This window comes from Neofelis nebulosa, chromosome 14 (genome assembly GCF_028018385.1).
Source record: "Neofelis nebulosa isolate mNeoNeb1 chromosome 14, mNeoNeb1.pri, whole genome shotgun sequence".
Taxonomy (NCBI): Eukaryota; Metazoa; Chordata; class Mammalia; order Carnivora; family Felidae; genus Neofelis; species Neofelis nebulosa.
This window is the reverse complement of record NC_080795.1, coordinates 44,495,045-44,522,786: the sequence shown is the minus strand read 5'-3', so window position 1 is coordinate 44,522,786 and position 27,742 is coordinate 44,495,045. Positions and strand designations below refer to the sequence as shown.

The following is a 27,742-nucleotide window of genomic DNA, read 5'->3' as shown; positions in this document are numbered from 1 at the left end:
CCTAGTGACAGGTGTCTGTCCCATGCTTTGTATAATAACAGGGATAAGAGTGCCTGGGTGGCTTAGTCGTTTGAGCATCTGCTCTCGATTTTGGCTCAGTTCATGATCCCAGAGTTGTGGGATCAAATCCTGTGTCAGGCTCCGTGCTGAGTGTGGAGCCTGCTTAAGATTCTCTCTGTCTCCCTCTGCTCCTCTCCCCTGCTCACACTCGCTCTCTCTTTCTCTGTCTAAAAAAAAAAAGGAGGGGTGGATAAAGAGAGGGCATCAGGTTCTGGGTCTTGTTACCATTCTGGCCAGGGTACTAGCTTCCAGTCAAAAGGCAGGCCTTTATCCTCCCTGGAGAGTAGTCACAGGCTCGAGGGTTGCAGCCAGAGCAGTCAACATGAGATTGTTCCAATAAGACCATATTTCTTGAAAACCCCCTGGAGTTAAAGTAAAAGAAAAGAGGGAGTAACTTAAGTTTGTACCAAGGCTCAAAGTCTAGACAAGAAGAACAGCCCTAGGTTGGGTACCAGAAATGTTGTGGGGCTGCTGAGTGAACAGTCAAGAAAGAATTCTTGAGATACTTTCAGTGCAAAAAGGCGCTTTTATTATAGCCCAGGGACAGGACCCAGGGGCAGAAAGAGCTGCCAGTTTGGGATTGATTTTTAAGCTTTTCTGAGATAGCTTTTGACTCCCAGTGGTCTGTATCCTGAGGTAGGTCTGTTCCAGGGTCCTCTGTCACATCAGGCTTCTGGGTGAGCTTTCAAATCTATTCAGCTCTCCAGAGCTGAATTTGGCCTCTTGCTCAGCCAAATTCTGGAGTCTAGCAGGTGTGATAAGTTCATTGTACCCAGAGATGAGGAGACTAGGTCACAGAGGGATGAATAATATGCCTAAGCTCTTCCAGCCAGCAAGTAGCAGCGAAATTTGAAATCTGTGGGGGCAGTTTCAGCATGGATTAGCCTTTCATGATCCAAGTTTTGATCTGTAATTTAATCATTTCCATGGGCAAAGGGCATGCCAAGGGCTGCTTCCCTTCCTGGAGTATCTTATGCTACCAGATTACTCCCTTGGGCAAGTGGGCCAGCAGAAGGTAAATTAGCAAGTTTCTAACTTAGAAATCTGTGTCTTTCAAATGAAAGAATATGTGTGGCTTCGCTGAGAAAAAAAATATCAGGAAATGACATCTTTTAGATGCCACTTTTAGAAAAAGATGGGCTATAAATACATTTTAAGGAAATTTATTTAAGGAGCTGCTAATGACTATCTTCAACACTTTTACACACTTATGGAAAATGTGCGCATGATCCATACAGGAGACAGTGAATCACACAAATACAAATGATACCAAGTAGACAAGCATATAACAGGTAGCAGCTCTCTAGAACTGCCTTTGTAATTGTCACAGGAAGCTGAAATTAAAATTATAAAAAGAAAGAATGTGCGACCTACTGAGCTGCCATAGAGTTCTTTACTAGATTCCCACTGATATGGGGCTCAAGTGAAATAATGTATGTACAAAAGTACTTTGAAAGTACAATTGTAAAATCATCAGTCATTTCATTTGAGTTCAAGGAGTTTTGAAATGGAGCGAAGGTCTACCTTGGTGAAAATGGGCACAGTATGCAAATGAGGAAGCAGATGTGAGGCAAGAAAGGAGATGTCAGGATGTGAACCAGGGACCCTTTTGGAAAGTTAAGTGAAATAATGCAACATCCAAAAATGAGATATTATGCAGACTTGAAAAGAATGAGGCTGTCCTACATACACTGATGTGAAATGTTCTCCAAGATATTCTGTTAAGTAGAACAAAAGCAAATGTGTATAATATGCTATCATTTGTGTAGAAAGCCAAAACTTATGCAGTCTCTCACACACCTGCATAAAACATCCCTGGAAAAGGAAATCTAAGATTTGGTGGCAGTATTAACTTCCAGGAGGGGAACTAGTGTGCCATAAGGGTGTGAGAAAGATTTAACTTTTCACTCACCACCCTTGTGTGTCTTTCAAATTTTTTTCACCTTACGTTACCCATTCAAATCTAACTTTAAAAAAAGAAATTTAAGGGGAGGGTAGGTGATGGGCATTGAAGAGGGCATCTTTTGGGATGAGCGCTGGGTGTTGTATGGAAACCAATTTGACAATAAATTTCATATATTAAAAAATAAATAAATAAATAAAAATAAAAAAATTTAAAAAAAGAAATTTAATTGACACTAGATACAGTTATAGGAGATAAAAAAAATTACTGGCAGAGGAATTCAATAAAAATAAGAAATTTGGACTTCACAAAAGGAAGTTGGAAGTCTCTGAGTTTTTTAAGTTGTATTCAATGGATTTATTCTACTTCAGTATACCAAGTTTAGAAAACTGTGTGTGTGTTTTTTCATTCCATCCTCCTAGGAACCTAATATTGAACAATTTTCTTACAAGATCCTTTTTTTCTTTTCCAAAGAAAGGACAGGGCTGAACAATAATTTTGCCCAAGTTCTTATGTATGATTTTTATTATTTTCTCTTTATTGCAATGCTTAATAATGTATATTGTTTTTTCATTTTTAAAATTCTCATTAGAAATAGCTTTTACAATTTTGTATGTAATTTCTGCCTTCACAAAGTATTACAGAGTAAGTTCTTACATTAGAAGAAGCTTATTTTATAGCTTCTACAATACCTTGAATAGCTATTGTCTCGCTTGTGTGAAAAGTCAAATGCTATTTGTTCTCAAAAATTAGAGTTCAAAACCCTAAATCATTTGATTAAGAGGAACAGGAAATTGGTGTCTTTGAATTGTGAGATTTTATAGACAAACCAAATTGCTTCAGGTTGGAGTCAGTGCTGGTTGTAAATTATATACACAACAACACTGACCTCAGTTATGAAACAAGTTGAATTATGTTTTCAAGGGTGCTATCTGAAAAATGCTACATATATCATTTTTCTTTGCTGATTATTAATAAATAAGCAGTCTTCAGTGTTATTTGCAAGGTCAAGGCCTCCCTCTACTCCTCCTTATGTGTCCCCTCTTCCCATACACATTTCTTTCCTCCATTATTTTTTTAATATGAAATTTATTGTCAAATTGGTTTCCATACGATACCCAGTGCTCATCCCCAACAGGTGCCCTCCTCAATGCCCATCACCCACTTTCCCCTCCATCCCACCTCCCATCAACCCTCAGTTTATTCTCAGTTTTTAAGAGTCTCTTATGTTTTGGCTTCCTCCCTCTCTAACTTTTTTTTCCCCTTCCCCTACCCCATGGTCTTCTGTTAAGTTTCTCAGGATCCACATAAGAGTGAAACCATATGGTATCTGTCTTTCTCTGTATGGCTTATTTCACTTAGCATAACACTCTCCAGTTCCATCCACGTTGCTACAAAGGGCCATATTTCATCCTTTCTCATTGCCACGTAGTACTCCATTGTGTATGTAAACCACAATTTTTTGGTTGATGGACATTTAGGCTCTTTCCATAATTTTCCATAATTTGGAAATTTCCATAATTTCCATAATTTCCATATTGTTGAGAGTGCTGCTATAAACATTGGGGTACAAGTGCCCCTATGCATCAGTACTCCTGTATCCCTTGGATAAATTCCTAGCAGTGCTATTGCTGGGTCATAGGGTAGGTCTATTTTTAATTTTCTGAGGAACCTCCACACTGCTTTCCAGAGCGGCTGCACCAATTTGCATTCCCACCAACAGTGCAAGAGGGTTCCCGTTTCTCCACATCCTCTCCAGCATCTATAGTCTCCTGATTTGTTCATTTTGGCCACTCTGACTGGCATGAGGTGGTATCTCAGTGTGGTTTTGATTTGTATTTCCCTGATGAGGTTTCCTCCATTATTTTAAGTAATGTGAAAGGCATGACAGTAACACATGGCTTACATAGGTTTATAATGTGATATTTTACTAAGTTACTCCTAGAATTCTAGATTCTAAATTGGATTAAATAAATCTTACAGCAAAGTCAGCATTCACCTTTGTCATTTCTGTTAAAAGGTCTCTAATAAATGGCAATGATTAAGGTGCTCTTTTACCAGAGTTTCAAAGTGTAAAATCACGTGTGTGTGTGTGTGTGTGTGTGTGTGTGTGTGTGTGTGTACAAGCTGCAAAGATGAGTGAGTAGATCATCAGGTGTTGAACTTCCCCACTCTCTGGGCTCTGATGGATCTATCATTTTCTTAGTGGTCCGTGTGGAAACAAACAGCCAGCTTGGATGTGTTTTCATGTCTCCAAATGCACGTGTTCTGATCTTTCCCATCTTTGGGGAAAGGTTTTCTGAGGAGGCAAGGATTCATCTGAAACAACAAGAAAAATCAGAAGTCATGTCCTACCCCATCCTTTCCCTGGCCCTTATCCCCCTTTTAAAGATAATGCTATCATGTGAATGCAGGATGCTATCTAGGGATGGTTTGATGAATTGTATTTTAACAGGGAGGGGCTGTAGGCATTTTTTACAAGCAATACTCCGTCTATAGGTAATGTTTGCATTGACAAAAAGCCTTAAATATCCCTTTTCAACTTGGTTTGTCTTTTCAATTTTATTTAAAGGTATGACACTGGGATTTGCAGGAACCTATTTATTGGTGAACTTTGCTCCAAATAGAACTCAGTCTATCTCTGCAAGAACAGTACAGTATTACTTTGTTGGCTGGCAGTTCCTGATCTATGTGGTAAGAATTAAAAAAATTTTTTACTATCCCATAAACTATATTATCTAGACCACTTGTACCTACAGATGTTAGAGAATGAATATAATCTTTGCCTCTCAACATTAATATCTCATTAAACCATAAATAGATTTGACTAATACCAAAGTATTTGAAACACTAAATCAGCAATAGAGCACCCCCAGTTTCCCAAGATCCTATTCTTGACCTGTCACTGGAACAATTTCCACAATATTTAATCCAAGAAATTACAAAGCAATGTGTTTTAGGACAACTCAAAGTAAAAACACAAACCCCAAAAACCTCTCCTCCCAGGTCAAAGGGAAATACCTGAAGACACATTTTAATTCATTGGCTTTAATTCAAGATAGATATTTTCTTCAAAAAAGTGTTCATTGAGAACATGTACCAGATTGTCTGGGGAGAAGTAGACAGCAGAAGGATAATTCTGAGAGATGTGTAAAAGAAAGAATGGAATGAGCTGATATAGAAATTTGAAGCCACTAACTGGGATACTTTATTTGATGTAGTGGCTGTACCCCGTGAGTATAGAGAGAACGTGCTTGTGGTGGTTGATGTGTAACTTGTTTCAGAAGTCAGTTTATATTGAAGAAAAAGCGTATTCCAGGAGGGGCAGGTGGTAAGAAGAAAACTGGGATAGACTACGTGACCTTTAACCGAGAACTATATTAGTAAAATAATTGTGAATTCAACAAGAAGAATCAAAGCACAGAGAATCATACATATTTAGCATCAGAAATGATTTTGAAAAGCTATCTGATCTAGTCCTCTGCCATTGAAATAGGTAAAATAGTATGACCCTACTTCATATACCTGTTATTCAAAACTGTGCCATTGGCATTTGCAGGGACATGTTTACTGGTGAACTTTGCTTTAAGTGTAACCCAGGATATTACAGTGGGAACTATATGATATTACATTATTATCTGGCAGTCCTTAATCTTTGTGACAGGAATTCTATATATCTCGCCATCTCTGATATATAATTCCGACCACCAGAACACAAATGCTTACAGGTGTTTTCTCTTTCTAGTCTCCCTCTATACTGCTTTCTTTTACTTAAACAAAGATAATTAGGTTTCTCTGTTTTTGTTTTTGTTTTTAAATCCTCATCCATACACACTCTTCAATTAACTGTCCTATTTCCCTTCCACTCTACTCTCCCCTCTACTTTCCCAACTCCTATTCACTCCTCACTCTTTATCATCTGATAGATCCGTGCCCCCCCCCCTCAACAAATTGCCAAATGGAATTGCTTTTTTGGTCCTGCTGTTTTTTGAACCTTGTGCAGCATTTACTCATAACCCACCATCTTCTCCTTGAACCCCTCTCTTCCGTGGCTTCCTCAATTTATTTTCCCGATTTCTCCTCTTCCTCTCTGACTAGGCCATCCAATACTCTTGGTGGGCGCATCCTTCTCTCATGCCAACCACTCTTTTTTTTTTTTTTTTTTTTAAAGATTTTTTTTTTTTTAACATTTTTTATTTATTTTTGGGACAGAGAGAGACAGAGCATGAACGGGGGAGGGGCAGAGAGAGAGGGAGACACAGAATCGGAAACAGGCTCCGAGCCATCAGCCCAGAGCCCGACGCGGGGCTCGAACTCACGGACCGCGAGATCGTGACCTGGCTGAAGTCGGACGCTTAACCGACTGCGCCACCCAGGCGCCCCGATGCCAACCACTCTTGATCTCTTCATGCTACATATTCTTCCAAGGTTTTCCAGTGTGATCTCATTGACAACCCCCATCATCCTTTAGAAAGACTTCTAAATCCAGTCTACATCTCTCTCCCAGGCGTCTTCTGAGCTGCAGTTCTGTGTTCTCATCTGTCCTCTGATTGCTCATCCCTGTCTTGGACGTGTCATGGGTTCCTCGAATGTAACGTCTCAAAAATTGAACTCAGTGTCTTCTCTCCTAAACTCTCCTCCTTTTTATATTGGAAGGCTCCCCTTCCCCTGTACATCAGACTTTAGGACTGGACTGCCTAATTCAGATTAGCCTTCTTCAGGTCTGTCATTCTTTGTGTCTCTCCTCTGCCCCATTGTAACTTCCTGCTTGTCCAGCAGACCCAGCCCGTTAACAATCACAGATTTTATCAATCAAATCCATTTTCATGATAGCTGAGGCTTGAAGTCCTACCAACGTATTATTATTATTTGCCTACAGGCAAAACAGATTCTTCATCCAGTAAGAAAAGGGTCACCCAATCGGTGACCAGAAAATGAATAGCCCGAGTTGAATCCTTGGGAGATTAAATATGCAGCAAGATTTGATTTCCTGGAATAAGCAGCAGTGTTTGATGATGACGTGTCTTATATTATTTTAATACCAGAGAAAACATTTAAAAGAACGAAACTACTCTTTCTTAAACCTTCTATTTCCACAAAAGAAACTCTGACATTACTTGTATTTTGCCGTTTTCCAAAGTCAACTCTTAAATTCATTCATTCATTTATTCACTAGTTCATTCAACAGACTGGACATCCAGGGTATAGAGAAGAAGTCCTGTAACGAATTTTACAGCCCTGGGAGAGACCCATATTCCCATAAAATAATGAAAGTATATTTGAAAGTAAATGTCATCCAAAAATGTAACTAATTCCAGATATTATAAGGTAGCATAAAATAAATCTTTAATAAAGTCACATTTGAATAACACTATGGGGGAGCGCCTCTCACGGTCTGTGAGTTCGAAACTCGTGTCAGGCTCTGTGCTGACGGCCCAGAGCCTGGAGGCTGCTTCAGATTCTGTGTCTCCCTCTCTCTCTCTCTCTCTCTCTCTCTCTCTCTCTCTCTCTCTCTCTGCCCGTCCCCCTGTCACGCTCTGTCTCTGTCTCTGAAAACTGAATAAACCTTAAAATTTTTTTTTTGAATTAACACTATTGGCTTTAGACCCTAAAGGGAATATATCTACATTATCTTAGTTTGGAATTTAATCCATTTTATGTTACCTCTCTAAAGACTCTAGATGTTACCAATTACATGCTAAGCTCTTGAGCTGAAGTTTGGCTTAAATCTGACATCGATGTTTAAGTTTGGCTTAAACATCGAGGTAATTAATATTTAATCCTTAGAGATGGAGGTTTCCATGCTTTTTCTGCAAACCATGACTGCAGAGATCATAATTACAGCAATTAAGGCTATTCTTTGAAGGATCATTCATCTAGCTACTCTTGTATTACACTGAATAGAAATGCAGTACCTGAACTGCTTTTTAGGACTGATCAAATAACTACTCAAATGAATAAGAAAGCATTTTAGAGTCTGAATAAGCTGTACATTTCTCAAAAGAGGATTGTAAAATTGTATCCCAGGCTGGCTAACAGCATCTCCCTGTCTCGGGTGTTTACCGGCACCAGATGGATGTCCATGGAACGTCCATGTTCGTGTTACGTTTAAGGCTTGCGTGAAGTAGAAGCCTCAGAAACAAGGCCCAGGAGCCTGTATCTCTTTTGTCACATCATCCCATGGCCCGCCAGTACTCCTTACCACCAGAAACAGGGTGATGAGTGCCTTTAAATCTAATTAGATGAGAGAACCAATCCAGAAAAACCCAGTCAATTCAGAAAACTCATCCTGAAGATTCTGTTCTTCTGGAAGGACTTCAGATACCAGAACCTAAGTTAGCTTCCAATTACTTCCATAACGAATTGCCACAGACTTAGTGGCTTAAAGCAATACAGATTTATTATCTTAGAGTTTTAAAGGTCAGAAGTCCAACACGGGTCTCACTGGGCTAAAATCAAGGTATTGGCAGGGTTATATTCCTTGCCTGTGCCTCTGGAGGAGAATCCATTTCCTTGCCTTTTCCACCTTCTAGAGGCCACCAGCCTTCCTTGACGCTGTTCTTTCTCATGTTCCATCTCTCTCTGACCATGCCTGGGATGGTTCTCTGCTTTTTAGGGCTCGTATGATTACTTTGAGCCCTCTTGGATAATCCAGGATAATCTCCCCATCTCAAGGTCCATAGCCTTAACTGCATCTCCAAAGCCCCTCGGCCATGTAAAGTAACATACACACAAGTTACGGAGATTAGGACATGGGCATCTTTGGGAGGCCATTATTCTGCCTACCAGACCTACGTCATTTAACCCCTCTGAGCCTTGGTTTCTTCATCTGTAAAATAGTGCCTGCTTCCTCAGGTTGTGAGGATTGAGTGAATTGGCACAAGCAGAGTGGGTGGTGAGCCTGCAGTTAAGTGCCGTTATTATTTCTGACCTCTGAGACAGCAATCAGCAAAGCAGCCTCTCCCTGGGTCTCAGCAACCTGTAGAAATCACCGCCGCTTTAACAGTGATATTTTCAGAGAGGGGGAGAAATGTTGCTAGGAAAAAAAATTAACATTAATTCATGCTGCTTGAATATTTTATTCCTGGGAGCTCCGCGACCTCTTGCCACAAGGCAGAATGCAGGGCAATGACAGCCATTCTGTGAGTCATAGGAGCTCGTGTTAACCACAGAGATGGAATTTGGAAGAGAAAGAAAGGAAAGAAAGAAAGAAAGGAAGAAAGAAAGAAAGAGAGAAAGTCATATTTGATATTTAGAACTGATAACTACCCTCATTTCTCCCTTCCCCCAATTAATAATCCTCCCGCTAACAGATTTAGCTAAGACACTCTGTGCATTAATGCAGGCTGAGCCACCTTCTTTCCAGCAACAAATACAGTGGTCCCAAATGCTGCCGTGAGTTGTTTATGTCAGTGTGAGAAACGGAAGCCTGTGGTTGAGAGGGGAGTGAAGCCGACAGGGGTATTTCTGCTAACGATTGATGAGCTGCACAGAGGTGGGGACACCCAACCCATGTTGTGATGGCAGTCTGGGGGAAGACAAAGTGATAGGAGTTTAATAGCCTTTGTAGCATGGCTTGATTCAATTAAAGACCTGGCAAAAAGTCCTTTAAGAAAAAGTTAAAGTAATTGGTTTAATTTACCAGGAAAAAGCTGAGGGATGACTTAATCTTCCACATGAGATGAAAGGTTTTTAAATGAGGAAGATATGGTCTTGCTGCTTTCCATGCCCACAGAGGATTAAACAAAGAAAAAAGCAAACCTTGAACTGAAACAGTAGAGATTCATGTTGATTTAGAGATGGCTCCATAAGTAAAATATAGTCCTGAATGTACTGAAGTCCGTAACTCTAGTAATTTTTAAGGAAAAAATTAGTGGTGGTGTTTTATGTCAGAAAAGTAAACATTCATATTTACGATTTCAGGCCAGGGATACTACCTCTTTGAAAAAAAATTACTTGCATCAGGCTATCTTAAGGACTTCAAAAAAGAAAAAAGTGAAAACAAAAATAAAACTGAGAACTCAAAGTTACATTAGAGTTTTCTTATGGGCAGGAAAATTTTAGACATTCAGTCAATTAATATTTATTGAACACTCAGTTTATTAGACATTAAGTCTTGGTTTTTGGCAAGGTGTTCATAATAAATTTGAGGTGTAATTTATTCATTAATTCCATAAATACTCATTGAGTAGCCGACTGTGCCCAGGCACTAAAGACAGTAGCAAACGGGACAGATAAAGTCCCTGTTCTCATAGAACTGATGTGCTAGTTGGGGAGACAGACAAGAAACATACAAATGCATGAACAGGAAATATTCTACACTCCACAGTAAATGAGGGGTCGCTCTGTTAGAGCAGTCAGAGAAGACATCTTGGAGGAAGTGATATGTAAGCTGAGTGACTCCTTTGAGTGACTAGAGTGACTAGAAGGAGCCATCTTTGGGAGATCAGGGAAGGAGTATTCCAGGCAACTCCAACAGTTAGTGCAGTTAGTGCAAAGGCAAGAGCAATCTGAGCATTGCAGAGAACTGGCAGGGGGTGGGGGATCTGTGCCTGGCAGAGGTGGGCCATCCAGGATTTTATTCTTAATGTGATAGAAAACCATAGGAGATTTAAGCAAAGGGATGACTGAATATAATATATAATTCTATTACATATATCATCCTGGATAAATCTCATAAACAATGCACAGTGGGGGAAAAAAGCAAGTAATCAAAACCAAGTATGGGGGCGCCTGGGTGGCTCAGTCGGTTAAGCGGCCGACTTCGGCTCGGGTCATGATCTCACGGTCCGTGAGTTCGAGCCCCGCGTCGGGCTCTGTGCTGACAGCTCAGAGCCTGGAGCCTGTTTCGGATTCTGTGTCTCCCTCTCTCTGACCCTCCCCCATTCATGCTCTGTCTCTCTCTGTCTCAAAAATAAATAAACGTTAAAAAAAAATTAAAAAAAAAAAAACAACAAAAAACCAAGTATGATTCTGCATGTATAAAGTCCAGACATGTGCAAAAATAAACAAGGCGCTGTTGGGAGACACATGAAAGGTGGTAAACCATAAAGAAAATGAAGAGTAAACACAGAATTCAGTGTAGTGGTTGCTGGGGAGAGCCGAGGAGGAGGGGGGTGCAATTGGGGTGGGGTGCACAGGAGACCTCAAAGTATGGGTAGGTTCTCTTTCTCTGGCTAGGTGCAGGGCACATGACTACTTGTCATATTATGTAAATACCTTATATGTGTATCATATACATTCTCTATGAATGACCTAGTTCATTATTCAAATTGTGCTTTTAAATGATTCCTCTGGCCGCTGAATGGCTGGGTTGTAGAGGCAAGAGTAGAATCCGAGACGAATTGGAAGCTGTTGCAGTGGTCAGAGAGAGGGCGGCGGGGAGTGATGGAAAGGAAGGAGTTGCTGGCTGGTGCAAAAGGTGTGTGGTGAGGCCATTCATTGCAGGGGTGAAGGCCCCACGAGGGATAGGTGGGGAAGGAAGGCCTTCAGGAATTTACTGCCCGCATTTGTGTGCTATGCTATTAAATGTACACGTGGAGATGTCTAGAAGATAGTTGGGTAAATGAGATCAGGGTTGCCGATCTCGGCATCGTTGGCATATAGGTGAGGTTAGAGCTCTGGGTCTGGATGGCTGAGGTTCCGTATATTGTCCTCATATGTTTGTAATTGTCCTCAGGAACGCCAGGCACCCTCAATTCTCACAGGGGAACGAACTGTTGCAAAACCAGAAAGAGAAGTGTGGCATTCAGAAGACTGTGTGTAAAATAATTTATACTCTACTCTTTTGCATCTTTTTCACTTCTAGATTTTCGAAATATTAATTTTCTGCACCCTCCTCTATTTCCATAAAAGAAAAGCAATGAAGCACATGGTGATCCTGCTAAGCCTGGTGGCACTTCTAGGTAAGAACGTACTGTTCTCTCATTCTCCAATCTAACCATGCTAAGTGAAAAAAGAGGTTTGAAGGAGAACACTTAAGCATTCTGTTCCTTTCTCATTGTTTCTACTTTTCAACTCTGATCTGCAGAAAGAAACCCAGGCTCAATCACGCAAACTGTATTTTGCACATCCATATCTACAAGTGGTGTCTGTTTAGTTCCTTTAAAAACATGTCAGCGTTTTTACTTCTGAGTAATTTTATTTGCTGACAATTGGAGGATTTTGTTTCTTAGGATGTAATTGAAAAATATTAAAAGAGGAACAAAAGAATGATCCCAATTGAAACTTTTTTATCAGGAATTACTTACCAAAATGTGGCTAATATGAAATGTAAATGTAAGCAGTATGATTTTCTTAAATACAACATTTCTTTCATTCATTGTTTGTCTACCCATTTCCTTTTTTTTCCCAGGATTTTAAAACTGATGGTTCTGTAAGCCCACTGTGTATTTTTAAATCTGCCCTTTCCCCCTCCTCACACACACACACACACGTCTTCATATAAATCAACACTAGGAGCTCTCACTAATCACTTGGAAAATTGCCTTTTAAAAAGTTATTTATAATTCTTTTTTTTCCTCTTCCTTGCCAATAAAATGAACCATACGTCGTGTGTTGTTTGCTATGATTCTGTAGATTATACCTATACCACTGGGACAGGCAGCAACCTTCATGCTAAGGAGGGGCTGAGTTTCATTTGTCCATCTTCATTTCACAAACTAGTTCTCTCCTTTGAATTGGAAGATTTGTACTTGTGATAATTACTTGTAGAAATGAATTTATACCACGGTCAGGTATGCTGTTGATGAAAAGAATGGAAGAAGAACTTTACTGTTGTTTCTTTCCAAATTGCCAGATAGGGAGAACAAAAGCAAACAACTAAGAGATAAAATGCACATTATATAGGAAAATATTGAAAATAAAGGACATTTTAAATAGGAAAATAAGATAACAGAATTAAGATCATACATAGCAGTTTATGATCATAAATGTAAATAGGGTAAATTCACCTAATAATAAAGAAAGATTCCCATATTGGGCTTCAGAAAAATTCCCAAATTGATTTTGAAAAAAGATTCTGAAATTGGATTCATCCACAGTTCTCTGGTTTAGCTCCACAAGAGTTGTAGAAATGGTGACCTTTTGGGGCGCCTGGGTGGCTCAGTCGGTTAAGCGGCCGACTTCGGCTCAGGTCACGATCTCGCGGTCCGTGAGTTCGAGCCCCGCGTCGGGCTCTGTGCTGACAGCTCGGAGCCTGGGGCCTGTTTCAGATTCTGTGTCTCCCTCTCTCTGACCCTCCCCCGTTCATGCTCTGTCTCTCTCTGTCTCAAAAATAAATAAATGTTAAAAAAAAAATTTAAAAAAAAAAAAAAAAAAAAAAAAAAAGAAATGGTGACCTTTCTAACCGGCCCTTGCTGGTTGTGAAATACTCTGACTTCATACATAAATGTCATCTAAAACAAGTTAACTCAGACTGAAAGTAAAAGAAAGCAAAAGGGCATACTATTACTATCTAAGTTAAAATCCAGGCAGAAGCAAAGGCTCCTGGAGGCCCCATATTAGTATTTAGCTGCTCATCGTGGCAGAATTGAGGGTTGGGAGGGGGAGACACCAAGGCCAGGGGCCCTCAGGAGATTCAGGCAGCAGCTCTTTTGAAAACGATGTTAATAGAAATATGAGAGGAGTAGAAGACTTCTCTTAGTTCATGGAAGGTAGGTAGACAGAAAGATCTATAAGGACAGAAGAATGAGTCCTCAACGCTGCTCTAACGTTGAACTCTAAATCCTGAAAACAGACCATACACCTGCCTTCAAGTGCCTGTGTGACATTTACAGAAGTTAATTGTGTAATTGCCCACAAAGAAATCCTTGATAAATTCCAGGAAGTCAAAGTATGGACCACATTCTCAGATCACAGTGAAATAAAAACAGAAAATAATAACAAAAATAACAGAAACCAGTAAAACTGTAACATCTGGAAATGCTGACACTACTTTTAAACTGCAGCTGGGCCCAAGTAGAAACCAAGCTTTCATTGCAGCATATATTTTTAAATTATTATGAAAACACTTAATATTAAACCTGTAGTTTATGACTAATGCTGTATTCAGAAGGAAATTCATTACATTAAATGTAAGTCAAGCACTCAGCTCAAAACGGGAGGGAAAAAAACACTGAAATAAAGCTGAAGCAAGCAGAAAGGAGTGATTAATAAAGGTAAAAATTAATGAAATAGAGCACAGAAAAACAATGGATTGATAAATAAACCCAAGAATCTATTCTTAAAAGACATTAAAATATATCCTTCATAAGACAAAAAAAAAAGGAAAAATCTCAAATATACAAAATTAGAAATAAAAGCAACAACAAAGATGAAAATTTGATTAAATTGATTATTTTTTAAAGGAAAATAGATATGGAGGACATGGAAGAACGGTTTAAAAAGCTACATCCTGAAAAGAACCAGGCCTACATACTTGACTTTCTTTTTTTTTTATTGTATGAAATTTATTGTCAAATTAGCTTCCATACAACACCCAGTGCTCATCCCAAAAGATGCCCTCGTCAATACCCATCACCCATCCTCCCCTCCCTCCCACCCCCCATCTTTACTTTCAACCTAGAAGGTTAAATCTTTAAGAAACAGATTCTGTTTTGTTGTTGTTGTTCACACTATTCGAGGACATAAGAAGAAAGCTTTCCCGTTTTGTTTACATAATGAGTATCAATACTGATCCCAAGTAGCACACAGTAAGAATACCCTGTACTAATTTCCCCACTCAATATTAATGTAAAAGTCTCAAAAAATTAGCAAGTAGAATCCAGAAAAAAAAAACCCGACATACTTCATGACCAAGTGGTCTTAATGAAGCCGGTTCTTTCTCTCTGTAACGCTTACAATTTATGCTTACATATCCTACTTACATATTTACATTCTGATATTGCTCATCTTCTCCACCTAATCAGTTCTGTGAGTACACAGCCATGTCTGTTCTAGTTACACTGTGTGTAATTACCTAGAACTGAGGACAGTGAGCACAGAGAAAACATTTGAATTAACTAAATTAATTATGGGAATGAGGGGCGCCTGGGTGGCGCAGTTGGCTAGCGTCGGACTTCAGCTCAGGTCATGATCTCACCATCCGTGAGTTCAAGCCCCGCATCAGGCTCTGTGCTGACAGCTCAGAGCCTGGAGCCTGCCTTGGATTCTGTGTCTCCCTCTCTCTCTGACCCTCCCCTGTTCATGCTCCGTCTCTCTCTGTCTCAAAAATAAATACACATTAAAAAAAAAAAAAAAAGAAATCCATTGATATAGTTCATCATGTTAATGGCTCAAAAAGGGAAATATCATGTAAATATCCAGATGCTGAAAAGACATGTTAAAATTTAATATCCGTTCCTAATAAAGAATTTGAAATGTAATCAGAATAGAAAGATATCTGTGTTAAAAACATATTTCTCTCTTTTTAATAATTTTCACTTTATTGGAAAATTATTGACACATAGAGTGTATGTATTTAAGTACACCACGTGGTAATTTGATGCGCATATACATCACAGAATGATTACTGAGCTCATGATAATGAATGCATTTGTCACCCCCTATAGTTAACATAGTGAACTGTGTGTGTGTGTGTGTGTGTGTGTGTGTGTGTGTGTGTGTAATGAGAATGCTTAAGATCTCTCAGCAACTCTGAAGTATACAATACCACATTATTAACTGTAGTCCCCATGCTGTGTCTTAGATCCTCAGAATTTACTCTTCTTAAACTAAACATTTAGACCCTTTGACCTACATCACTCCCTTCCCCCTACTCCCTGCCCCTGACAACCACCATTCCAGTCTCTGTTTCTGTGAAATTGGAAAAATATATTTCTCTTAAACCAAAAGCTGAAGCCTACATGCTGGAGAAATAGCACAAGTGCTGTCATCATACTAAGAAATGAGGAAAAGATTGCCCACTCTTCCCTTGATACTTATCTGTGCTGGTTAGGCATTTTACAATGATCACTGATGACTTCTACAAGAAAAAATGATTATGGAAACCATGTAGCCGCTTTGAAAAATAGTTAGAGTGTCAAATTAAATGGAAAATGTAGCACACAACACGGTACCTACCTTCGTTGTGATTAAAAGCGCGCATGAAGCAGACGCTGGAGATGAGTGAGAGGTAACAGTAGTATGCAGGTGGATTTGTTTTTACTTTATTGTTAATATTGTTCATGTGATAGATTAAAAAAATGAACTAAAAAGAAAATAGAAAGTGAGGGCAACCAGGAAGAAAGAAAACTGGCTTCTGCTGAGGGGCTCCCCAGGCCTGTGGCTGCAGTCTTTCTTAAGTCTTAAAACTCCCAACCGAATACTTCCAACTAGGGGCACCTGGGTGGCTCAGTTGGTTAAGCGTCCGACTCTTGGTTTCAGCTCAGGTCATGGTCTCAAGGTTTGTGGGTTCGAGACCCGCATCAGGTTCCACACTGATGGTACCGAACCTACTTGAGAGTCTCTGTCTCTCCCTCTCTCTCTGCCCCTCTCCCGCTCTCTCTCTCAAAATAAATAAATAAAATTTTTTTAAAAAGATGCTTTCAACTGATCAGGAAGCTGAGAAACTAGGAAGTCCTTCTCTATGCTTAGCATACTCAGATTATGGAAGCCAAATTAATAAGTGAAATATTTGTGGCTCTAATAAGGAGACATTGGTAGCAATTTGGGAAAGTCTCTGGAAGGAACAGTTGATGAAGTCGGAGGAAACCGAGAAGACCAGATTTCAAACACAGGTCAGCTATGTCAGGCAAAAGCAGTACCACTGTGATGACGAAAGTAATACATGTCTATTGTTGAGAAATAAGAAAAACAGAGAGGGCCATCAAGAAAAAGGTAAAAATCCATATAACTGAGCACTGCCTCACAGTACTATGGGAATGTGACTGATAGTCTGTAGAAGGCAACTTGCCAGTATATTTCAGAAGAACAGCATCTGTCACAGAGCGCCCCCCACCCCACTCCCCCGCCCCATAGCTCATTTTCCTAGGGCAATTGGCAGAGTGCTTTGCAAAGATATATGTTCAGGGATATTCATCACAACCTCATTTTTAATTCCAGAAAAAAAAAAAGGATGTACCTAAATAACCTAAATATGCAAAAAATAGGGAATTACCAAGATGAAGTATAATTCATGCAAAGGCATACTTCACAGCTGATGAAAATCATGCTCAGAAGAATATTTAATGGCATAGAAAATACTTGATGGCAGTTGAAACTAGGTTCCTAAATAGTATATACTATTTGTTATATATATATATAACATATGTATATACATATGTTATAATGTATTCATATCCAGAGACAGGAAAATAGCTACAAAGAAATATTCCCAAATGTTAAAAATGACTTGGGTATGAGTGTTGAGATTACAGGTGATTTTCATTTTTCTTTCCAGGCTTTTCTGCATTTTTCCAAATTTTCTTAAAGGAACATATAAACTTTTATAGTTGTAAAAAATGACTTTAAATGTTCTTCATAATCCCAGTGCCTAGAGATAACTACCGATAGGATCTTGACATTGTTTCTTCTGGCATTTTTTCCTAGCTTTTTTTTTCTGTATATAAAAATAGAAAATATATAAGCACTTTATATTTTTTATGTATACATTAGAATGATAGCATATTAAATTTTGTATTTTCACCTGTCCTCACCAACCACATTCCCACCCAAAAATAAAACAGAAGTACTTGTCACCAGCCTAGAAATAACTTGCAGAATTACAATAAAGAGTGATTAATTGGTTGGTGATTGTACATGCTTTGGAAATACAGTGATTAACTATATTAGCAAACCAATAGTTGGTTTAGCTATTTAATAAAAAGTCTAGTTTTGTTTTTGTTTTGCGGTCAAGTATAATTTAACATCAGATGGTAGGTAGTTGCATTAGATGACCTTGAAGGGCCTTTGCAATCCTGAGGTTCTGAGGCTAATGGAATAGTGTGTTCAACTCCTTCCCCATTAATGATCCCTTTGGGAAACCTGGCTGTTCAGACCACAAGGCCATAACCACATTGTACTCTAATTTCAAGCAAAATTTTGAAGAGGAAATCAAGGTCCCTCAAGAGCTAACCTTACAAACTTAAACCATCAAGTGGCACACATCACTGCAGATAAAATTCCTAGATTAGCTGAGATAGGACTATTGTCATAATCTGTAGAAAACATGTAAGATGATCAGGTCAAAAGCTATTTAAAGATGAAGAGGGACCCAGTTGTAAGGGCCTCTTTGTTCAGATTGGGGGTTTGTTTTTAGAATTTGTCACCTGTTCTCTGTTACGATTTTTAATGGAAAGGAAAATGCCTGATTTGGAAGTGTGCCCTGGTACTCTTCAAGTTGAAGTATATTTTCAGTTTTTGGAAAAGGAGGTTATGGGAGGCTTTCCCTGGTTGGCCATCAGCTGCTATTTTAAACATTCTCTCTATATAATGCCTTTTCAAAAGCTAAAAGGGATAAAGCTCAGATATATCATGACCAGGTAGACCAACAGCACAAAGAAAATGTTTCTTGTTCTCATTGCCTTTGACTTAGAGTTATTTGATTTCACGTAAAAATTATTTTTTTCACTTTCTGTAGGTTTCAGCTTAGTTACGGAATTAGATGCGACATTAAATTTAAGCAACCTAAAACCAAAAGAAAACACTATTTTCTTCCTACAGAGACATGGTGTTTCTAGAAAATGCCTCATTGCTTTCATATTATAACCTTATCAAGTCACTTCTTCATTGCTATTTGGAACCTATGAAAAATTGGTTTGCCTAAGGCCAGGTTCCTCTTTAGCATAAGAGTATAAATAGAAAGTGCTTATGTAATCCTTAGATTTATGGTTGACTCTGAGAGATGGATACTCAGCTCTGGTCCTGCTTCCTATTACTGTCTTCAAAAAAAATTTTTTTTTCATGAGACTTCTAGACATTTATGAACAAAAAGCCTCAGACATAGACTCAGTACAATTCTTAGTAAACTCACAGAGGGAGTCGCTTTCCATTCTCCAGTTTTCTCATCTATTTGGCTTTCGATTTTTCAGTATCGTTTAATAGTTATTTTCCCACTCATGTCACAAGGACTGTCTGACTTTGCTTCTCTCCCCCACCTTCATTGTTTTCTCCTCTCCCATCTCCTAGTAATTATAACCTCTGCGACATCCTTTCAGCAGTGAGGGCTGGAAAATAAGCATCTTGCTCCCAAGATAAAAAGCACCCAGTCGCGTAGCAGATCTTTAGCTGATTTAGGCAAATTCAAAGTGCCGCACGGCTTGAGCGGCCGGGCTACCCCTTGTCCGGAGCCACGTCCTACCCCCACCTCTCACAAGCCTGCGTCCTGAAAGCATGACTGGAGTATTGACCACTCTACTGTGTAAGCTTCAGATATTTGTTGGTAATTCTGTCTCAAAAATGTATTTTATTTGTGTCTCCTGTTTTCTTTTTCAGCCTCGTTGACTGTCATTTCAGTAAAAGCAGTCTCAGGCATGATCACTTTTTCTGTGACGGATAAAATGCAACTAACTTATCCCATCTTCTATATCATGTTTATCATCATGATAGCGTCTTGTGTTTTCCAAGTCAAGTAAGTTAGCTTCTACCTATTCACTAATCTTTCAACATTCCCGTGCTTCTCTGAGCATTAATCTTTATTGGCGTCCGTGGATAATTAAAATGAGGTGTAACTGATTTCTGAGGGTGAAGGGCCTTCAGCTTGTCCTCAGCCAGCACGCCTTGCTTTCTCCTTGGCGTCCAATAATAAGTTTTTACTAAGCTTTGCCTTCATGTCTTGTGAGTTCTAAAGTATGGCCGCAATCGAGCTAAGTGCACTCTGATACTTTCCTGATGCTCTTCTGCTTGTAATTAATATCCATCGTACGCAGGTTGTCATTAGCAATAAATCAAAGGGGAAGGTCCACATCCAGGATTTCATTCTAAATATAGGAAATACATGAACCCTTCACCTTCATTCTTAGCTCATGCTCATTAATTGCCCAGGGATGGACAAAACCAGACGTTTGGCCAGGAGGGAAATCCTTTCCCCAGAACTTTGCATCCTTGGCCAGAATTTTCTTTGTACCCATGGGATCGCAGAATGATTGTTTTATGTTTCTCTTGGGGCCTAAGAGTGGTGACATGGAACATTTTAAATTTCTGTTCTTCTCTCCCCCCCACCCTCCGCCACCTCCTTCTGCTCCAGTCACTTCCCCTTCGTTTCACATCATGATTATGCCTTTGCCTGCGAGGCTGTCTTTAGCCAGCCAGAAAGTTTTCTCTTTATCCCAAATGCTGTGCAAAAGCTCCATCCCGGAGCCAGCTGGGAAATCAGGGCCTAAACTCAGGAAGAGTTTAGGGAAGAGTTCCCTCCATAGATGCTAGCAGCAAAGCCTAATAGTTCTGGGTCGGACATGGGCCTGTTGCAAGGAAGGTGGAGAGTGACTGGAAAAACCCAGTGTTTTGTCACTGTTTCATTTGTCATTTCCTTATGAGAATGAGTGTGTTTCTAATGCTTGAGCCTTGCCACTTTGTTTCATCTCCCTTTCTTCTTCCGAATTCATCAGCACGGCTATAACATCTTTTTGGAATTTGGTGATTAGCATCATTAGCTTTAAACTCAGCTTTATGAATTTAAGAGGCAGGTACAACCCAAGGCACCCTGCATTCCCACCACCCTTGTCCCAGTCCCTGCCTCTTCCACACTGATGCCCCGTGAATGCCCTAGAAGTGTAGAACTGGCCACCCATCAAAACCGCCTGAGGAGCGGTCTGTTTGTTCATAGATAGGTACATATACACACACACATATACATGCATGCATGTACACACACGTGTGCTCAGGCACACCTGGGATCTACCCACAAAGCATTTCTTTTTAATTGTGCTAGGACAGGACCTAAACATCAGTGCTTTTTAAAATTGCTCAGTTGACGTCAATGACAGGGCAGCACGGCTTCACTGTGGGAACCTGAGTCGCGCTGGTGGCCAGAGTGCGAAACTGAGCTCCCCACATGTGCTGTGCAGCTGGAGCACGGAGCATTGTTTTTGAAACATTAAACATTCCTTTACTTCTCCATCTTCCTTCTTGGCATGTGGCATGTCAATGGATAGCTACACTATTCCCCAGATATGATATTTAACAGATTCTAGGGTCTATCCTAATGAATCAGCTCCAGTGTGATACTGGTCCAGCAGCTTGACTCACTTCCAACTCAAACTTCTGTGGCCTCAGAATATGATTAATTGCTTTTCATTGTTACTGTTGTTGGTTTAAACAGACCATAAAACCTGACATCTGATCTCATACATCAGATGCATATAAGCTATGACTGCTGATTGGAAATGCCCTTTTACTGCACTTCCTTTCCCTTTGTAGTTGTAGCTTAAGGACATGCATTTCTTGAGGTTACTGTTAACTTGTTGCTGAACATCTCTTAGAGCCAGAGCTTCAGTAAGTGCCTTCTGCTCTAGGTTCCTGAATCATGCCACGAAGCTCTACAACACAGCGATGGTGGTGCCCATTAACCATGTTTTCTTCACAACCAGCGCCATTATCGCAGGTGAGCTTGGGTTTTCTCTGATCGGGTGATTCGACCCCCGCAAAAGCATAAATAAAGCTTCTCTCGGAGTAAACAAGACAGCCAAGGAATCTTCGGTTAAAAGGACCTACGTAGCCAGGTATCATACCCTGCTCACCTCCACCTGGGTCTGAATTTGCTCCATAACATCCTCGCAGACAGGTTATTCTGCTTTGTGGGAAGGCTTCCCAGTGCTCTCTGTCTCCCGAGACAGCTTAGTCCTGTTTTGGATCCCCCTAATTATTTGGAGCACTCTAATTATTAGAAAGTGTTTCCTTATAGTGGGGTTGAAACTAGTCTCCCCGTAAATTCAAGACTCTCATCTTAGTTCTGCTTTCTGGAGTCTTCTCCTTGCCAGCCCTTCTTTTAATTTTTTTTTTTTTAATGCTTATTTATTTTTGACAGAGAGAGAGAGAGAGAGAGACAGAGCACGAGCGGGGGAGGGGCAGAGAGAGAGGGAGACACAGAATCCGAAGCAGGCTCCAGGCCCTGAGCTGTGAGCACAGAGCCCGACATGGGGCTCGAACTCGCAGACTGCGAGATCATGACCTAAGCCGAAGTCGGACGCCCAACCGACCGAGCCACCCAGGCGCCCCTCCTTGCCAGCCGTTCTGATAATCAAAGCAGCTGAAGGGTCCTCTTGTGTCTTGTCTCTGGGCCAAACATTCCTCTTTCCATTAACTCCTCCTTCCTTGCCCCTCACCGCTGATCACCTACATCAAAGACTGGGGTCCAAAACTGAATCCAGTGTTCCAGGGAAAGGCAGGCAGATGAGAATAGAAGCTACTATCTTCACTGCTCTGGCCTCTATTTTTCTACTATTACAGTCCTTTTGTATGTATTGACAATTCAGAAACATATATGTGAGACACAATAGTGTTTTTTTTAAAAAGCATAAATTTGACTTCACTCATATGAGGACTTTAAGATACAAAACAGATGAATACAAGGGAAGGGAAGCAAAAACAATACAAAAACAGTGAGGGAGACAAAAACGTAAGAGACTCTTAAATATGGAAAACAAACAGAGGGTTACTAGAGGGGTTGTGGGAGGAGGGGTGAGCTAAATGGGTAAGGGGCATGAAGGAATCTACTCCTGAAATCATTGTTGCACTGTATGCTAACTAACTTGGATGTAAATTTTAGAAAAAGAAGAGATTAAAAAAAAAAAAGCATAAATTTGAAACTTGGTCCAAACCAAAATATAATAGATTCCAGTATACCACTCCTAAGGTTAGTACTGTTATACCCTAGTTTATTGGCTTGTTGGATATATTTACTACCTTCTTATATTGGAAGTTCATTTCCCAAAGCAAAGTTTATGTATTTTGGAAGCAATTAGGGATTATGTTTCCTAATTGACACACCTTTCTTATTTCATGGCAATGTGACTGCCAGTGGGCAGTTTTTAAAAGTAATCGATGCATTTTTTATTTCCCAAAACTGAACCTTACGTTTAAAGAGAAAGATCATATACCAAGACATCTGGTTTTTTTTTAGAATTTTATGCTTGCTGACAAAAGAAAGTATGAAAAGATGGCGCATTAGTGTGCCCTAGAATTATTAGAAACAAAAATAATAGGACCCAAAAAGAGGTACAGGCATGACATACAGCCTCATAGTTAATGTTGTAAAGACGTGTAAAAAATGTACTTCCCTTGAAAAGAACATTTTTGTAGTAGGACCAACAGGGCTGGAATCTCAATATTTAGCACGCCAAGTAATTGATGAGTCAGGGAGGCTGGAACTTTCTGGAAGTGATAATAGTTCATCTGCTATTACTGAAGTATGGAATGGAGATGAAGCTTCTTGACTAATTTTCCTTTTTTGCCCCCATCAAAAAGTCTAACTTAAAATTACAATGTGATATCATATTTTGCCTACGAACTAGTGAAGTTTTTGTTTTGTTCTTTTTATTGCAATAACTAACGCCAAGAAGGCTGCAGTATTACTGGCACTCTCGTGGAGTTGAGTAGCATGGTACTACCCTCCGAGAACTGGGTTTCATTGTCTTCATCAAGAACCTTAAAAATGTTTCTAATCTTTGATCCTACAACTCAACAACAACAACAACAACAAAAATAACCCAATTTAAAAATGGGCAAAGGACTTGAACAGACATTTCTCCAAAGAAGATGTATGAATGACCAATAAGCACACGAGAAGATGCTCAACATCACTAATCATTAGGGAAATGTAAATCAAAACCACAAGGAGACACCACCTTTTACCCATTAGGGTGGCTACTAGCAAAAAAGAAAAAAAAAAGAATTAACAAGTGTCAGTGAGAATGTGGAAAAATTTGAACTCTGTGCATTGTTGATGGGGATATAAAATGGAGTAGCCACTCTGGAAAACACTATTCCTCAAAAAATTAAACGTAGAATTACCATACAGTCCAGAAATTCCACCTCTAGGTCCATATCCAAAAGAATTGAAAGCAGGGACTTGAACAGATATTTGTATGCTTGGGTTATAGCAGCATTATTCACAACAGCCAAAAGGTGGAAGAAACTCAAATGTCCATCAACAGATGAGTGGAATAGTATGTCATACAATGAAATATTATTATCCAGCCTTAAAAAGGTAGGACATGCTGAGACATGCTACAACATGGATGAACCTTGAGGACATTATGAGATAAGCCAGTCACAAAAAGACAGATGCTGTATGATCCCACCTATATTAGGTATCGGAGTAGTCAAACTTACAGATATGGAAAGTAGCATGGTGATTGCCAGAGAGGCTAGAGGAGGGGGAAATGGGGACTTGTCATATAATGGGTAGAGACTTCCAGTTTTGCAAGGTGAGAGGGGTCTGGACATTAGGTGTACAATAATGTGAATATACTTAACTACAAACTTAAAAATGGTTATGATGGTGAACTTTTTGTCATTTGTATTTTACTATGCATTTTAAAAAAGATGTTTCTACTCTTTGAAGCAGAAATTCTGCGTTAAGCAGCAATAACAAGAAAGATCCTGGGGTGCCTGAGTAGCTCAGTCAGTTCAGCAACCAACTCTTGATTTCAGCCCAGGTCATGATCTCACAGTCTGTGAGATCGAGCCCTGCATCAGGCTCTGCACTGACAGCGTGGAACCTGCTTGGGATTCTCTCCACCCGCCTCTCCCTTCCCCCATCTGCACATGTGCGAGCTCTCTAAACAAATAAACAAACAAGCAAATTAACAAATAAATAAATGAAAAATCCTAAAATGCTGAGAAAAAAATACATATAAAGAAGTTTATCACTAATTTTCCACAGTAAAAAAATTTCAAAACAGCTGAAAATGCCCTTAAAAGAAATGAATATTATAGGGCAGTTACTTAGAATAACATGGAAACATTGAAATGATTACACAAAAGTGTGCAATAACATGGAAAAATGCTTCCAAACCTGCTCATCCATTCAACAGTTATGTATTAGGACTGAACGTGGTTCCTTCCTGTACGAAGTTTATTCTCCAGGTGAGGAGATGGGCTTCTGAGAGCACTCCTTTCATATAGGGCTCTGTCTTGTTCATCATGGTGTCTGTAGCACCCCGAACAGTAGCTGACCCAAAGGACTCAGTAAACATTCGTTGGCTAACCAGCAAGGATAACACCGCACACACAAAAATCCAATTCCAAGTAATACATAATTTAAAGATGGCTTTAAGAGAAAAACAATTCTGTGAAGGCTTTGGGACCTTAGACCAAGAAGAAATCCTTGAGACCAACAAGGAGAGAAGAAAAGTTCCTCATAGTAAACAACGCATCCTTCCACCTTTTCCTTCCACCAAAAGGGCAACCAGAAGAAAGAGAAGGGAGAGGGGGTTGACAGTGAGAAATGGGGCTGGGTGGAACGACTACGGCGCCCTCCAGTGGCTGAGTGCACACGGGGCATTGCCAAGAGTGACAGCCTGGGCGGCCAACAACTGCCTTGAAGGGAATGCTGTGTCAGAGGCCCCAGAGTCCACGCAGGCTCTCTGGTCAGGCTTGCTGACCCCTAGCCTAAAACTGTAGGTAGGAAATGGGACTAGAGTTTTGTTTTCTTGCGTGTTCCAGTGGGCTAAATCCTAAACTGGATAAGAAATTTCTATTTGCAAAAGTTATGTTAATTGTGTTGATTGTATAATAAGAATACATTACATAGAGCCTACGAATCTATGTTCTTTTTGAAATCACTGAAAATCTGAGTGTGGCTTGCAAATATTTTCAAACTAAGCTACTGGATGTGCATTTTAAGGGTACCTATGCCTAGAAAAAATAATACATTAACATAATTTAAAAAACAGTGTGTAGCTTTTATATATATTCTTACCCTAAAATTAAGTTTGTCTTTCGTTCCCGTTATAGGTATCATATTTTATCAGGAATTCCTTGGTGCAGCTTTTCTTACCATATTTATATATATTTTTGGGTGAGTAAGTGTCTCAGAAGTAAGGAATGTGAAATCCTATTACTTTTATGTAGGATTTTTGGCATTGTACCTCAGGTATAGAAAATTGGAAGGTAATATAAGAAACATTAGTTTCCTGAGCTCTTAAAAGAAACATATTTTTCGATTTAACACCCTACACAGGGTGCTATATGACCCTACACAGGACTCCGTGTCTTTGACTTGGTGATTTGGGTATCTCTCTGAGGGTTCTAAAACTGGGGATGTTCAGTTCCAGCCAAAGTCTCGATAAATCCACTGGTTGTTGTAGCTACTCCATGACCTTTTTGTACTAAATCAGATTTACCTCACTCTTGGAAAATTCTAGGTTAGATCTCACTCAGGAACCACAGATGCTTCTGGGATTATCTAGAATAAAAGGTCAAGTCTAGGACAGATTATTAGCTTTGGACCTAATAACATCAGATTGGTGGTACCCCTTCCTTGTATCTGGACGCCCATCATTCCCCCTTCCTGGAGATTTGGTGGGCATCATTGCTGACATCCTTGCAAACAGAGGGCAGAATGTTGACAGAATGTCACCAATGTCTAAGATCCTCTGTTGGTTCCAGCTGGCACTCCCTTAGCACTTTAGCTGTTTCTTGATCTGGTATTCTGCATGACCATTGTTATGCAGACTTGAGCCCAGACTATTTTCAGTGTAGAAAACCATCTAGCTTGAAAATTCAATTTCATAAGATGCTTGGGCGAGCCTAAGCTTCTAGGATCTGGAAACTATGACTATTCTTATGGCCAAGGACAATTAAATTTCTTAGAAAATTAAAGAACTTTGGGGTTTTTTTGTTGTTGTTTTTTTTGTTTTTGTTTTTTTTTTTTTTTTGCTTGTGTTGCATGCCAGTAATGGGTCTGGGCATGCATGGATAGAAAATGAGACCTAGTGTCTACCCAAAGGGTTTAGAGCCTGATTTAGCGTCCAGATGGTAAAAACCTGGGGCAGAGATTTATTGGAAGCTGCCCAGGTCTTGGTTCTGGGGGAAAGTATTATTCGCTGCAGCAATTAAGACAAGTTCTAGAAGGCTTACCATGAAAAACAGAAAAAACAAGACCAACGGAATTTGTGTCATCATGTAGAATATGGAGCTCGGTTATTTAACACCATGAGTTGTTTCAGTGTTCTTGTGTTCCTTATTAATATTACTCTTACAGGTGTTTTCTGTCATTCCTTGGTGTGTTTCTGATCACAAGAAATCGAGATAAGGAACATCTGCCACAGTCTTACATTGATTTTGGAAATATTCCTGGTAAACTGTCTATTCTTTAATTTATGATGGAAAACTTTATCCATATAAATTAGTAGTCGCTGCTATTATTTGGGGTGTTAAAATTACTATAAAACATAATTCTTCTTAAAAAAATGTACATTTAGCGATGAAACCAGAAGTGATGTTTTAACTGTAAGTGTTAGTAATCATTTATTTGAATGTCAATTTCGCACAGAACACTGGGGGTATAAAAGAACTGGCCCTGTTTTCTTGATTTGGGTGATGTCGCAAATTTCCTTTTTGGATTTCCTTAAACTGAAAAAGGGTGAGGGGTAGGAGTGGGGAATGGCTGCCAACAGCAGACCCCTGCTGCTTGGGGAGCCTTTGAAGGAACATCTAAGGGCAAGAGGTTGGGCTGCTAAGGAATATAGTTCCTGGAAAGACTGCGGTGGCCTCTGCACTGTGGGACCAAAAGGGATGTTCTTCACAGTCACCTGAACATGAATAGCTTCTTCCCCTCCCCCACATTTGCCTTCATCCTGATCCACGTAACATGCACCGTCTTCCCAGTCCCCCACTCTCACTGGGAAATAACTTGCT

General features: G+C 39.7%; 1 protein-coding gene across 5 annotated transcripts in view; it reads left to right on the top strand.

The window, feature by feature from the left end:
* NIPAL2 (NIPA like domain containing 2) overlaps window positions 1-27,742 on the top strand; it is an 82,079-nt gene that overhangs the window by 52,831 nt on the left and 1,506 nt on the right. For 3 of the 5 annotated variants that reach the window (XM_058698684.1, XM_058698681.1, XM_058698683.1), the window contains 6 exons: window positions 4,536-4,657; window positions 11,772-11,868; window positions 19,376-19,511; window positions 21,394-21,482; window positions 25,838-25,901; window positions 27,087-27,181. In XM_058698684.1, coding sequence (XP_058554667.1) covers window positions 4,536-4,657; window positions 11,772-11,868; window positions 19,376-19,511; window positions 21,394-21,482; window positions 25,838-25,901; window positions 27,087-27,181 — 603 coding nt within the window. The remainder of the gene's footprint in view (window positions 1-4,535; window positions 4,658-11,771; window positions 11,869-19,375; window positions 19,512-21,393; window positions 21,483-25,837; window positions 25,902-27,086; window positions 27,182-27,742) is intronic. The other 2 variants (XM_058698686.1, XM_058698685.1) reach the window with 2 other exon arrangements.